This window comes from Emydura macquarii, unplaced genomic scaffold (genome assembly GCF_026122565.2).
Source record: "Emydura macquarii macquarii isolate MOO-44397 ecotype Brisbane River unplaced genomic scaffold, CSIRO-AGI_Emac_v2 contig_18, whole genome shotgun sequence".
NCBI lineage: Eukaryota > Metazoa > Chordata > Testudines > Chelidae > Emydura > Emydura macquarii.
In genome coordinates, this window is record NW_027130155.1 from 11,814,865 (window position 1) to 11,830,707 (window position 15,843).

Consider the following 15,843-nt stretch of genomic DNA (forward strand, 5'->3'; position numbering starts at 1 on the left):
TCTCCTCTTATCTTCCCAAACTTCTTTCTCTGTTACTTCTAAAGATCACTTACCTTGTGCTAGAGGCCTTGACAGTCAATTAAATACCTTTACTGATTCAAACATTATGTATAACAAACCTTTTTCCATGTTTGACTTACACAAGCACCAAACCATGGTGAATTTTCCAGTTCTTGGACTCTCTTGGAGTCCTCTTTGCAAATACAGTAGCTCAGTGATAGATAAATTCTACTTTGAACAAGTGCCACACTGACTTCCATTTCCTGTAACAAACCAGACAGGGTAAAGATTATTTATGAAGTGCTCTTTTTGTTTTCATACTGCATGCTGTGCAGTCATACTGAATTGTTTCTCTGAAGAGTATAAGGAAAATTTTAATTCATTTTTAAATTATCACCACTACATCTAGCTGCTGATGCTATTAATCCTGGAATAGCTTGCTTGTCTGATATGCATAGGGTCAAAACATGTTCTGGGCATTAGAAACTAATCTTAACCCTGAATCTCTCAGGTAGCAGATCAGTGTAGCCTGTCATTTCAGTGTTAAGGCAGCTTTCATCAAGAACAAAATGCTTTGATGCAATGTAACTCTTAGTGGATATTGTGGAATTGACTTAGCTGTAGGCAAAGCAGAAATTTACATAATTAAGAAGAGATTAGTATGCCATTTTAAAGTTCTCTCCACCTCCACCACCACTTCAACAGAATATGTTAAAGGCAATATTTTTACTGCCAACACCACAGAAAATAATAAATGTATTAATTAATCTCTGCAGAATATGTTCCCGACACCAACATTACAGTTGATCAAATTATGAGTATAACCTGACATCAAATAGGTAACAAGAACATTAGAATTAAAATAACCCTTTGCCTTAAAGAATATGGAAATAACTAGTTGCATAATGTTCTATAATCCTTACAGTTTGTACATTTGGTTAATGATAACATTGACATGTTCAAAAACCTAGATCATCATACTTGGTTTATTCATGTACAATACTTGCATAATGTATTTTTCCTCTTGTTTCAGGTGACACCATCTGCTATGTTCCACCATCTCCTGGGAGTCCAGGCCCTGTAGGTTTTCGAGGTGCTCAAGGTCTGTTTACTCAGAGGGGAAAATGGGGAATGTTCTGATTTTTATAGAATTTTATAGAATGTTATCAGTGTTTAAATGATGGTGAGTGGCTACTAAAAACTAGCCAACTTGGTAACAGTAAGCCACATGGTGAATATTCTAGTTATTGAACTGGAGCACAAAGGTCTATAAAATGGAAGGTCATAAATACACAGGAATAGACTGTAAACTAATTACAACCACAGGTAATTAAGGTCTAGGCTATGGCTCAGCTTATGTGGTCACCAAAGAGCATGAGTGGATGGAAGCAGCCCCCTTGCAATGGCTACTATGATCATGAGTGGCCGCATGAGGACAGCAACCTCTGTGGGTTGCAACATCCCATGTCAATGCAGGTGGCTGGGACAGGGTGGGAAAAGCCTTGGCTCCATCCATTAACAGGAGAATCTACGTCCACATGACAGGGAAAGTAAACATACTGGGTATAGACCTGGCACAGGGCACTCCCCCCTCAAACCAAAGAGAGCCCCCAGAAGGCAGATTCTGACTTTCAGAGTCATAGTCTGCTACAAGGGCAGAACAATTGGCCTGGGTAATGACCCTGGCTTGGGGCTCCTGGCAAAGCCACAACTGAATATGAAGAGCTCTATTTTTATAGAAAGACAGGTCCAAATTTGTCCCTTGTCTAATTCCATTTTAAATGCATAGTGTTAAATCTGGGGTTGACCAACTGCCTATTAATTGTTGCTGGTGGTCAGCTTCAAAAGGGTAGGAAAATTCCAAGAAAATAGAGAAAGATCTTACCAAAAGCAAATGAACACATTGGATTTTCACTGAATCCACTTTTAGGTGACCTTTATACAGCAGCCGGATAAAAATATTGTAAATTTTAGCTAGACGGGGACCTCATACACCCTGAAGCGAAAGAACAGGGACCAATACATTCTGCTCATCTGTGCCATCCCAGCATAAATAAAAAATACAACTTTCACCTATAAATCTTGGGATTCAAAGTTTACATCCTATCTTACTATATGCACATAGACATTGAATTAGGACCTGGTGTTCAGTAGGTTCATGTGATTGCTAGCTGTATAATTTATTCTGCTGCATTTGTTTTAATGTCCTGGGGCCTAGATTAACCCCATTCTGGAGATGTACAGACTAGTGCACAGCCCTGGGGTCCAAGTTGGCAGCTATCAGTCATACCTTCCAGTGCCAACTTCAGTGGCCCTTCCCAAAATGTTCAGGAAGATATGAAAGTACTTGATCTTCAAAACAGATAAAAAGGAAGATTTGCATGTAAACACTATCTATTTTTTATATTTCAAAAAAAGATCTAGACAAGTTCATGGAGGATAGGGCCATCAATGGCTATTAGCCAGATGGGCAGGGATTGCTGTTTGCCAGATGCTGGGAATGGGCGATGGGATGGATCACTTGATGATTACCTGTTCTGTTCATTCCCTCTGAAGCACCTGGCATTGGCCACTGTCAGAAGACAGGATAGTGGGCTGGATAGACTATTGGTCTGACCCAGTATGGCCATTCTTACGTTGTACACAAGGCAGGATGCAATAAAGATGCACTACTATTTACTTACGTCTCATTTTAGTTCACAGAGAGGTTTGATAGGTTACAAGCGGATCCTGTGAAATCTGTATTTTTACTGTGTTCTCAGGACCAAAGGGATTAAGAGGACCCCCTGGTCCTCCTGGGCCACATGGCTTTGATGGGCAAAAGGGCCAACGAGGCAAACCAGGGACATCAGGAGTTATGGGGCCAGAAGGTAAGTGAAAGAGGGACAGTGTTTTTTTACATGAAACATGGAGCTGCACATACTGTAATATTTGTGCATGTATACTTGTATCAGATAGGGTAAACTGCCATGCTAGCTTTAACCATCTCAGCCTCTTTCCCTGAGAAGCGGGATGTGTGTCTAAAGTTCAATTGTAAGGTTGTTGAGGTTGGGATGGAAGTTACTTTTCCAGTTAGGCTGATGTATAGATGAATCCCTTCTAGTATGCTCTGTTGCCACAACAACAGAAGGTGCTGCTGAGACTCGACCAATTCAGAACCTGTAGCAGGATCATGTCTGTTATATGTGAACCTTGAAGGCAAGGACATTGAAAACATATTTACTCACCAAAGGGATTGGACTAAACAAAGATGGGGAGTACACAAGACAAATATATAATGCCCCAAACACATATCACCCTGCAGCGTATCATTTCCACAATGGCTTATTGATTTCATCATTATCCAGTGAGAAACCTGGAGTTTCCAGTGAGAAGTATGTAAATATTATTTTACATATAAATGGAATATTTTCATTCTCTTAAATTTGCATTATGGTGTCCTGCTCTTTTAAAAACGTACTATCTATACTGTAGCCTACTTTGTGTGATTTTTAAATTCAATAGGCTTTCGGGGCCATGCTGGTGATCCAGGTGATGAAGGTGAAAGAGGTTCTACTCTTGATGGTGCACCAGGTTTTCCTGGCACTCCTGGACTGGCAGGTCAAAAAGGTGTTCCAGGTGATACCAGTTATGGTCTTCCAGGAATTCCGGGCAACAGAGGGTTGCCAGGATTACCCGGTTCACAAGGAATACGAGGTGATCCAGGCACTCCTGGGCTACAAGGTATGAGTCATATTTCTATTGTGTTTAAAGGATAAAGACAGAGACATGGGACCTGGTGCTGACTCTTCTGTGGCTCCACAATGACTGATGTGAAGTTACTCCTGATTTTTACACCAGTGTAAATGAAAGCAGAATTAGGTCCCTGGAGTAGAAGAAAAATATTATGCTTTTTTCACATAATATTATTTCAATCTATTGTCTAGGACACAAGCACTAGTACAGCCTAAAAAGAACATTTGATAGAATAGGGAATACTTAATTCGGCAGCTCAGCCACTTGTGTTTATAAACATTAAAAATGTGGTAAGACCTTTACAAAGTCCTTGAAAGTTATGGGCATTTCTGAAGTAGCTGTTGTATGCAGACAAGAAGATAAAATTACTTACCTGCACTAATTCTTCTTTGAAGACATCATGACACACAGCATCCCTTTACTGGCTCTCTCATTTCCTGTGTGAGAGTGCGCCAGCCAATTGGCCCTCTGTAGCACAAGCATGCACAAGCCTCTTCCCAAACAATTCCAAATGCAGGTACCTTATCCCCCTTTGAACTCTCCAAGTTGGCCAAAAATTTTGTCTGCATCCATTGATCAATATCCATTGATGGTAACTGGACTTTGCCCTAAAGGAACTGACTGGAAGATTCTAATGGGATTTACACTTAAGGATTAGTTGGGCACTGGAGAGATCTACAGGGTTGGAAGGGGGAAGCCATGGCGTGACAGTGGAGTTTCCTTTTATTCTTTGTGTCTAAGGTTGTGAGTCTGTCACAGAAGTCACTGCAGTCATGGATTCCGTGACTTTCTGCGACCTGCGTGACTTCCACAGCAACAGTGGCTGGTGCAGCAAATCTCAGGGCTGCCCGAGTAGCTGGAGCAGTTCTGTGGCCCGCCGCAACAGCCCCTTCAGCAGAAGCTGGTGCAGTTGGCCCCTGGAGCTCCCAAGCGCATCAGCACCCCGGGGCCCCCCAAATCAGTGGCATCCCTGAGCTCCCCAGAGCAGCAGCATCCCCGGGAACCCCAAGAGTGGCAGCGCCCTGGGAGCAGTTAAGATTTAGTTGGGGTATTTTTAGGAAAAGTCGTGGCCAGGTCACAGGCTGTAAATTTTTGTTTATTGCCTGTGACCTGTCCATGACTTTTATTAAAAATACCCATGACTAAACCTTAGCCTTATTTGTATCACAATAGCACCTAAAGGCCCTGGCTGAGATTAGGGCTCTAGTGTGCCAAGCACTGTATGTACACATAGGAAGAGACAGTCACTGCCTCAAATTGCTTACAGTCTACAGACAAGGCAAAGGGTGGAAGGAGAAACAGAGACAGACACAGAGGTGAACTGACTTGCCCAAGGTCACGCAACAGGTGAGACCAGAACACCACTATGCTAACACAAAGCAGGTACCTTTTAGTTCATGCTAGCAGGTACTTACAGCTCAGCAAATTAGTGTAGACTGCAATTCACTGCCCCTCGGTCCACACTGGAAGGCCGAGTAGATGAGCCTGCTGCTAGGAGGCCCTCCTTACCCACAGAGGTGGAAGTCAGTATTTGCCCCTGAAAGCAGGATGCAGCCATTCTTGGTAACGGCCAACTCCGAAATGCAGGAAGGCATCAAACTTTTTTGAAAACCTATAGAAAAGAACCATCCACATGGGTAGGTAAAATAAAACAATAATTGAATAGGTTGCCTTAAAAATGAAATCCCTGAACTCTATGGGGAGGGGGCCGGGCGAGTGGATGGGAAGTTTGTCAGGAGAAATATTGCCTCTTTCTAGGACAGCCTGGTACACCAGGATTTCTAGGTGCCAAAGGTCCGAGCGGCAGAAAAGGTGAAATAGGAGCGCCAGGCTGTCCAGGCTCACCCGGTGAGCCAGGTGATAAAAGCTTACCAGGGCCACCAGGACTGCCAGGAGTTCTTGGACGACGAGGCCCTCCAGGTAAACAGCACTCATAATATTACACCACAGCTCTGAACTTTGTGCATCTTTTCAGAGTGAACATCTACACATCAAATAATCCCTTATTATTTTGGGTCCCATTGATTTTCCAGCTGCAGATAATCACTTTGAGCCTCCCCCTGTTCCCAGGGAAGGCCAATAGCAAAGCTCCCATTGATTTCAGAGGTATCAGAGCGAAAACTTTTCAGAAGCTGCCATTTTGACTTAAGAAAAACATCAGTTAAGAATGACTGAATTATGTGGCTCGTGAAAATTATTCACTATCTTAAGGTTCAGTAAACTGAAAGTGTCTCCCCTGACTCTCAGCAGCTTCTTTTCCACAACTTGCTCATTTCCCTGCTGGCCTGAGGAAAATGTTCTACAGTGGTGTCCTCCGGCTATCTCTTTGAGTATTACATGATGATGTGCAAATAAACTAACCATGGCATCCCATCTTGTATTGAGGAGCAATTCATGTGCCACCATGGTAAAATTAACTACTGGGAACCTTCTAATTAGTCATAATGATATGAAAAAAACAAAAACAAAAAACGTAAGCTCTGGGTCTCTCTCAGCCACCCTTCCCTCATTGTGCTCCCAGCTGATACCCCTCACTATAGTTCAGTCACATTTTTAACGGTGTATGTCATTTGGTCCATATTTGTGAAGCATACAGCAATGGTTCCCTTGGTAGTGGAAGACAAAGTTATAGGGCTCAGAAAAAGAGAGAATCGTGAATTCTATATCTTCTATACAATTACACAATTGCATTCTGCTAATGTATGCCCAGGGGAGTTTGGGATTCATGATGGAGCTGGTCTGAGCAGAGATCTTAAATTTTTCACTTGTACTTTTATTCTGAACTCTTGTGCTACATTTAATTCCCTCCTATGTATTGACCACCTGACTGACATATCAGTCAGAGACAGTCCAGTGAGGATCTTTTGGCCAGCTGGCACTTGGACAGTGCGTTCTATACCTTCCTTTTGGTCAGCCTGATCCCATCTCAGGCTGTCAGTGGAGTGAAAAGATCAAGGTCCTTTTTTGATACTGTCTTCAATAGTATAATACATTGCTTAACTGGCCTTGTAAATATACATTCATTGTGTTTTTTAATACTATGGAAGAGTTAAGTATTTCCTACTTTGTGATCTTCAGTAACTTAAGTGTGCTGTTTATTTAGCATGTAGTTACAGTCCAGGGTTAAGTAAAAGTGTTACTACGCAAGACTGATGGAAAAATTTCTGTTGAAACTGTTTTTTTATGTAAAATTGAATTTTCGTCAAAAATACCAAACACCCAAAAATCTAAATATTTCACCTGAAAACCAAAATATCCCAACAGGGCCAGCGATTCCCATGATGTACTGTCTCTCCACTCCCAGAAGGCAACGTGGCAGTATTTACAAATCAAAATATTTAAATTTTCAGCCTAGAGTTTGCAGTATTCAAGTTTCAACCAAAAATCAGTAATTTTCTATAAGACCCCTTCCCCCATCCTTTTTATGACCATCTGTATTGCTGAATCTTCTTTTGTACTTCTGGGTATAAAGTGAGTAAAATAAACTGTTTTCTCAGGCTTACTGGGTTTTAAAGGTCAGAAAGGAGTCATGGGCCCACCAGAGGCAGTTGGAATGAAGGGCCTACCAGGAGCTCCTGGTGCACCAGGGATCTCTGGTTCTCAAGGCCCTCAAGGATATCCGGGGCTTCCTGGGAACGATGGATTACCTGGACTCCCAGGACAACGAGGTATATGAAGCCTAATGTGATCTATCACCCTTTTACACGCAAGTCTTTTAAAGAGCTGCTCCTTCTCCAGTGGTGTCAGTGAGAATACTTTGCACCCCTCTCTCCCTTCCAGCTTCTAGCACATGGTTCTAGCACAGTGAAAAACAATGAGACTATCACCCTTTCTTATGTCTCTTTGAGCAAAAGTCAAGCAAGTGTAAAGAGTTCCAAAGAATCTTTGGAACTGGTTCTTTTTTTGAAAGTTACAGGCAGATTTCTATTAACTATGTCCTCCTTCCTGTTTGCAACTTGTCATTATTGTGTCCTGACTTCAGTGTGATATTGTTTGAGAGAATACTCATGTGCGCCTAAGATGTATGCGTATGTGTGATTGGGGAAAGAGCTTCTCCCAACTGTGAATCCTCTCTAATGCTACCAGCATTTGGGGAATTGTTTAGTAAAACTTTAGCAACAGTTTAGATTTGAAAGTAAGAGGCATTTACTGAGGCAGTAACAAAGTGCTTTAAAAATGCGTAAATGTGTTTAAAAAGCTGAATTACTTTCCTCAAACTGAAAAAAAAAATCATTTGGCTTGAAACTAAGCATCAAATAAGTGTTTCTCCTCCTTTGGGGGTTTAATTTTCTAGCAAGTTATAAGAGAATGAAAATATAGGAGGTTAACTGTTCTCTGTGGGCTGGCTGCTCCAGTCCGTTAGACCACTTCATATCCCATAATGTCACAAAGGGGATTTAAAATGGCTGGAGTTAGCCAGCAGAGAATTTACCTTACAGAGGAGGACTCTGACAGTGGAAATCAGGTGGAGACAGCCACATCCCTAGTGCTGGAGGAAGAAGAGGGAAGGAGTATATCAGAAAGTCCCCAAAAAGGGCAGGGGTAGGCAGAGCCCCACTACGCTTGATCTTCCACTGATGAGTAAAGTCTGAGTGAAAGTTAGAGCAGTGGAAGGCTAACTTTTGCCAGGACCGGGTGGGTGAGTATCAAGGAGCCTCAAATGGCTCCCTGTGGTGGCTACCTTCCATTACGCCTGAGTGCAATTCTGTGTGTAACCTTTTGTAGCTGAGATACCACAGTGATGAGTATCACTAAATACCTAAACAGTGAATGTTGCTACTGCATGTTCTAGAGTTACCAAGCTTTACCTTAGTATTAGCCAAATACATTTGCTTGCTGTTGGTTCTCATATATTACTAACTTTCCAAAACTCTCTCTAAACGGTCTCCCTTCTGCTCTTTCTCAGAATCTAAAGGCAGCACCATAGTAGACTATTAGTTAAGCACATCAGTATCTTAATATTATTATCAGGAAGCAAAGGGATCCAAGGCATCCAAGGTTTCCCAGGACTCCCAGGAAAACAAGGACAGACAGGAATCCCAGGTGGAAAAGGTGAACAAGGAGAAATGGGTCCAGGTGGACCTACTGGTGAATGTGGGGATGGAGGGCAAAAAGGTATGGAGAAACCATATTATCTCTGCTTTTCAATTGTTTTTTCATTTGTGTTTATAAAATTGTTTTAATTTCCTGTTTGTTATAAAAGGCCTCTTATCAATTCACCTCCATTTTCAAATGGGATCAGTGGCATTACACCCGTGTAAATCGGGTATACACATGAGAAAAAAATCAGATGGTCTGTTTAATGATTCTGGCTTTTTCATGTACCTGTGTGTTTTTATGTGCCCTTACACTCACGGCTGCATCTCATGCAGCTCGCTCTCACCACAGGTAATGGGCAACAGTATCTCATCAACAATTTGAAACAGGGCATTCTTTAGGGTTCTGTCATGTTTTTCCTCATTGTTCAATGTACAGTATATATAAAGTTTATTTGCAATATTATCTCCCAACATTAAATGAGGAATAAAGATCAACTAGCCAAATACAGTCAGTGAAAGCCCCAAGATCTCTACAATGGCAAGTGCAATAACCCTCAGGCAAACTACTTCACCCAGACAGGAAGCAATTGCCAGGTCACACAAAGGAAAGTTACTGATTAATAAAAAAGGGGAAACACAAAATAACTTCAATGATAAACTTGTTCAGATAAATGAGGCTTACATTACATTCTAAAGAGAAGAGAAAAAGGCATTCTGGTAAGACTTTAGGAGAGAGTTCAAGTACTTAAATGTATTTTAATGACATTTTATGATACACTGTGGTCAGCTAGCATTTGAATATATTCAACATGTTCTTTTTCAAAGGTGAAAGAGGTGCTCAAGGAGACAGTGGTTTCATTACTTTATGGCTGGAAAAAGGACAAAAGGGGGAACAAGGTCTTCCTGGCGATGCTGGGTTTCCAGGGGAAACAGGTGAGCTCATAAAATGTGTGTAGGTATCACCTTTACTGATTTCTTAAAATGGCTACAATTTGTCACAGTGCCACAATTATTGTAGGTGTAAAATTGCAGGCATAACTGAACACAAATATAAGCATCTGAACATTCAATTACCTGATTATGCTGACATATTGTTTAGTTAGTTGTATAAATACCACAGTCTCTGTCTACAATTGATTATGCACTAATGAATTGTGAGCGCACAAGTCTACCCACAAAAATGTGGCACTAAAATTTATCACCCAGGGGCCAGGATAAATTTACAATAATCTTTTGTTATGGAATAATTTCAGGTGAAAAAGGCACTCCTGGAGTCAGAGGGATCCCAGGATTTCCAGGCAAAGATGGACTCTCAGGAACTCAAAAGGGTGACCCTGGTGAGAGTGGACAGATTGGGTTTCCAGGGCTGCCAGGCTCTCCAGGATCAGCAGGTTTAAAAGGAATTACTGGTTTTCAAGGCCAACAGGGTGACCAGGTAAGCTAGGAGCAACAGTGCAAGATCATGGATACACTGTACTGTACTTCATTTTTATACTTCTTGAGAGCTCAGACTCCAAGAAACTTGGCTGGTGGTGGTACACAAGCCACAGGAGCATGCTTATAAAGCTCATATGCCAGATCACACCTAAACCTCTGACTGGCAGAATCTGGGACTGGATGACAAGGGATGGATCACTCAATGAATTGCCCTGTTCTGTTCATTTCCTCTGAAGTGTCTGGGACTGGCCAGTGTCAGAAGACAGGATACTGATCTAGATGGATTATTGGTCTGACCCAATATGACTGATCTTATTGAGAAGACAGCATCAGCCTACTATGCAAAGTCAACAACTGGGAAATTTGTTTGTTGCCTTTCTTTTCACTTATTTTATACTGGGCTGGATGGGGGCCTTTGCAGCATAGAGTTGTTTGGTTCCACTTTCTGTAGTTGGGAACCCTCACCATGCACAGCTACAGACTGGGGACCGACGAGCTAGGCAGCAGTTCTGCAGAAAAGGACCTGGGGTTTACAGTGGATAAGAAGCTGGATATGAGTCAGCAGTGTGCCTTGGTTGCCAAGAAGGCTAATGGCATATTGGGCTGCATTAATAGGAGCATTGCCAGCAGATTGCGGGAAGTGATTATTCCCCTCTATTCAGCATCGGTGAGGCCGCATTTGGAGTATTGTGTCCAGTTTTGGCCCCCCACTACAAAAAGGATGTGGACAACTTGGAGAGTGTCCAGCAGACGGCAACAAAAATGATTAGGGGGCTGGAGCACAAGACGTATGAGGAGAGGCTGAGGGAACTAGGCTTGTGTAGTCTGCAGAAGAGAAGAATGAGTGGGGATTTGATAGCAGCCTTTAACTACCTGAAAGGGGTTCCAGGGAGGATGGAGCTAGGCAGTTCTCAATGGTGGTAGATGACAGAACAAGGAGCAATGGGGGGAGGTCTAGGCTGGATATTAGGGAAACGTTTTTCACTAGGAAGGTGGTGAAGCACTGGAATGGGTTACCTAGGGAGGTGGTGGAATCTCCATCTTTAGAAGTTTTTAAGCTTTGGCTTGACAAAGCCCTGTCTGGGATGATTTAGCTGAAGTTAGTCCTGCTTTGAGCAGGGGGTTGGACTAGATAACCTGCTGAGGTCCCTTCCAACTCTAATCTTCTATGATTCTATGTTTTCACTAACTAAGAAGATAGGAGCATGAGTAGTCTAGCCTCTGACATTATTCCCAAGGGGACACAATCAGGGTGGGAGTCACCTACTCTACCCATAGTGAGATAACAACTGAACAAGGCTGAAATTTACAGAGCTGCTTCCAAGAGCAACACTCTTTCTCAGGCCAGAGAACAGCCTGCTTGTTTGCATGCATGGTCCAAGAGCCTCCTCTGGTCTTTGCCACCCATAGAGACAACTTACACTGGACAGAATGCTGAGAAATACTGTTTCTAAAGGGAAATGTACACATATGCATGATATAGATTAAATTAGAGGCAAATTCATCTTGCATCCCATGCAATGAGTCAATGGGATTGCACAATGTGTAAATCGGGGTTGACTTTAGGCCTTGATATTTGAGGGACATATACATAACCTTCAGTGTTTGATCTGTATTTTACCAGATTATTTCTGAAGGACAGTCTAAATCTATGTATTGCTGACTACAGCATCTTGTTTATGGTGAAAAATTAAGAGATTACCTTTTTAAATATTAGAGGGTCAATACTAATTTTTTGGGGTTCAACAAATGGGGATGTAGGCTGGTGACTTGGACAAGCAGAGGCATCGTGACCCTTCCTCAGGCCCAGGCTCTGAGGAAGGCCACAGCACCTTGTCCTAAGGCAAAACAAGAAGCTAGCAGGTTGCGGGTCTTTAGCCTCCGGCCCCCAGGTGGGGTGGGACTGGTAAGGAGTCTGTCGCCCCCGGCCCTCAAGAGGGCAGGACTGGCAATGAGTCTATAGCCCCCGGCCCTCAGGCAGGGCGAAGCTATTAAAGCAGTCTGTAGACCCTGGCACTCAGGCAGGGCGGGGGCAGGCAAAGTAGTCTCTAGTTCAATGGCTCAGTATCCTCTGTGGCAGCAGGTTCAGAAGATACAAGCACCTCCAGGGTGGCTAGGGAAGGGGGGAGGAGGATGCAGGCCCACCCGATTCCACTGCATCCCAGCCCAGGGCCCTATCAGTGACAAAGAGGCTCTACCATTGGGTCAGCGGGGCTCCAGCCGCAACACGCTGACACTGGTGCTACCACAAGCTCATCCAAACTATAGTCGGCTGCCCCTGGGCTACTTCCTCCCACCCTGAACCCAGGTACCTGGAGCCAGGGGTCTTCCTCTGATTCGCTAGGATAGACAGCTAGAGGGAGTCCCACGAGTCCCTCATCATCAGGCAGCAATAAGTCTGGGAACTCCTTGGGGTCATCAGCAGATGGCAGCTTCTCTAGGTCACAGGGTCCCGGTGGGTCCTCCAGCACACCAGGCTCAGGCAGCTCCGGTGGGTCCCCAGCAACAGGCAGCTCATCTAGGGCAGGGCTGGCCTCAGGTGGTTTCTCCCAGTCAGCGGTCTCAGGTAGCTCTTCCCAGCTAATTGGCCCAGACTGTAGCCTCACGGAAGGCACATCCTTCTCCACAGCACCTTCCTACAGGGGAGATAAAATGTTTTTTATTAATTTGTGTTCTTGTGTAAAATACATTACTGAAGTACTGTTTTTGAATTAAACTACAATTGCATTAATAGGATCACCTACAGGAAATTTAAGGTATTTGAGCAAAATTTTAGCCTTAGGAATATAAACACAGATCTAATTCAAGATAATTGGTGTTTCCTGCATGTATCAAATATCAGCATTTGTCCATTATTTCACACAGACTAGTGGATTACTCAATAGAAAATCATACAGTGAAGACACAATAATATTAAAATTTAGTTTCAATCTGTTTATCAGTGGAACAGAGTCAAATGCTTTTACAGATTGTGCCTGTTATTTATATTATATTTGAAACACAGCATATTTTTTTTAATAATGTATCAGGGTGAGCGAGGTTTACCAGGAATTCCTGGAAGTACCGGACTTGATGGTGCAAAAGGACCTAAAGGTAATGAGCTGAAACATACAAGCTATATAAAATAAACAGCATTTTTTTATGTTGCTGTATAATGATACGTTTAATGCACCCTCGAGGAGAAAGAAATAGAGGAAGAGATAATTCACCTGTGAAAATCATTAAATGCAAGACTGTTTTATGCCTAAATAAAAAGTTTACATTTAACTTTAGTAAGACAGTTGGTGATTTATCACTTTTAAAAAGAAAAGGTTCTTAGTGACTTTGAAGTTGACTCTCTTAGTTAAATTTCACAAGATCATAACTTCAGCTGAAAAAAATGCACTTATAAAATACCATGGGATCAAATGACAGATCAGAGAATGGTTATCTAGATGGTTTTTGTGGTTAAACTTGTATTAGTTTTCAGGTACAGTAAGTTTGTGACTTAAGGAGAAAGGGGAACATCACCCATTAATGGAACAGAAGACAGAAGAAAAAAAGTACTTGCATGAAAAGATGAACTTGAAACTATTTTATAGACAACCAAGGGACACATTTTCAAAAGTGGCCTCTAGATGTGTGCATGTTTTTTGGCCAGTGTTGTCAACTCACAATTTTATTGCAAGTCTCACAACTGTGTGAGTTTTTTTTTTTTTTTAAAGGGTTCTCGTTGTATTTGGATTTCTGCCTCCAAACTCATGAAGTTTATCTCAAAGGGGATGCATGGAAATGTGGCATGACAGAGTGGGAAAATGTGATGAGGAGGAGACTGAGGAGAAAGGGAGGGAAATACGGAAATGATAAATTTAGAGAATAGGTGGGAACAGGAGACTGTGGGGAGAATTAGCAACTGCCTGCCTTGTCTATCTAGAGAAGAGAATAGAGAGAGAGAAAATGGGAGCTCTCCACACCCCTGGGGATCGAAGAGGGTGATCAGTAAACAAGGCAGCTTGCTTTTTGCATGTATATTTCTGGCTGAATTTTGAACATAAGATGATCTCACACCAGTTGACATGGAAGATTCCCTAAAAAGGTGACATCAGAAAATGGTAAAAAAAACCAACATAATTTATAATTATTTTTAAATCCCAGGCTTCTGCGGGATCTGGCGTATGATTTTTGAGTGTTTGAGACAGCTGTAAATCTGATTTGTGTACACAAATTTGGTAGACAGTTTACACACACACACAACTTTGGACACCCACAAGTTTTCATGTGCAATTTTTGACATTCCTATTTAGAGGATGGACTGAGACCACGTTGAAAATTTGACCTGGAATATTTAAAGGCAGTTTATGAAGAGCAACAGGTATCAGCCATATTGTTCTATTGCTCCAAGCTTCCCTAGAATAAAATTTTCTTCTTAAAACTAGTTCATATAAAAATAAGAGTAAAAGAATCTGAAGACCAGTGATTTATTTGGAGAAAAGTACAGAGCAAGGGAAATTCCTCCTCCAGATTATCTTCTCCATGTCTCTAGCAATTCAGTATCTTCCCAGCCAGGGAATGTATTTTGGCAAAAAATATAAAAGAATTTATGAACAAATATTTGAGACAAAGAGAATTCCTTTATCAGAAAAGAGTTAAAGGGGGTTAAACACATGTAACTGAAAAAATGTTAAAGTTGGCTCAAGTATGTGGCAGTCATTAAACAGGATCTCCTCTAGTCAGGGAGGATTGCTATGACAGAATCACTGATAACACCTGAATTCAAGAGGCTTTTCTGTGTGTTTCACAGCAATCTCAGAGAGAGAATCTAGAGGCCAGCAGGAACAAGTGGAAAGTGTTAGATAACTGCATAATATTCTGGGGTAAAAGGCTGTGGAACCATGAATTTAATGTGGGAGGAGTTTGAGGAATAGCAACAACAGAAAGAGAGTCTGTTTTAAAGGAAGGAAAAATAGAGAAGGCCAGACACAGCATCTGTGCTGACTCAAAAACCGAAAAATTGCTCTTAAGAAGCCTTTTCTGAGTAAATAGATTTAAACTGTGCTGATTTTCCTTGCCTTTTCAAAGTTATTTCTGTAGGAACTGTCAGTGATTTATTGTAATACTTGGTATTCATGTAACACTTTTTAAATCTGGGGCAGTGGTTACTGAGATCCTTACTGAGTTTTTACTCAGGCAAATTCCCATTGAACTTAATGGGAGTCATACTGAATGTAAACTGAATTGATGCCTCAGGATATGGCTTTTGGTCAGACAGTCTGAGAATGAAATGATGTATTAGGGAAATGGGGATATAATATCTCCACCTATCTAGGCTTTTACATTGACCTGTCACAAACTATAGAATGCTGTAATATTCAGTAGCTAATGCAATTTGCTCCTCAAAAATTGCCCTTAAATGTTCAAGGCCAACATTATTTAATTAACTAGAAATAGTAAGGGATATTATATTTATGCTGTGTCTGTGTCCATTCACATTTCTCTCCTACAGCAGAAATGAGGCACCTCTACAGTCCAAAGCTTCCTGATTGCCAGAAAGTCATTTCAATGTTTCTCCTCTATGTACTTTTCTATTAATTCTGTTACCATTTGCTAAATGTTTTATAATACACTATTTACCTTGGTCCACAGCTTTAGGACT

At 41.8% G+C, this 15,843-nt stretch overlaps 1 protein-coding gene across 1 annotated transcript in view; it reads left to right on the forward strand.

Moving 5' to 3' along the window:
- Positions 1-15,843, forward strand: part of COL4A4 (collagen type IV alpha 4 chain) — a 120,148-nt gene that overhangs the window by 61,708 nt on the left and 42,597 nt on the right. The window contains exons 25-33 of the mRNA XM_067561705.1: positions 1,034-1,102; positions 2,763-2,870; positions 3,505-3,723; positions 5,494-5,655; positions 7,233-7,403; positions 8,707-8,850; positions 9,600-9,707; positions 10,028-10,209; positions 13,241-13,304. Of these exons, the coding sequence (XP_067417806.1) occupies positions 1,034-1,102; positions 2,763-2,870; positions 3,505-3,723; positions 5,494-5,655; positions 7,233-7,403; positions 8,707-8,850; positions 9,600-9,707; positions 10,028-10,209; positions 13,241-13,304 (1,227 nt within the window). The remainder of the gene's footprint in view (positions 1-1,033; positions 1,103-2,762; positions 2,871-3,504; positions 3,724-5,493; positions 5,656-7,232; positions 7,404-8,706; positions 8,851-9,599; positions 9,708-10,027; positions 10,210-13,240; positions 13,305-15,843) is intronic.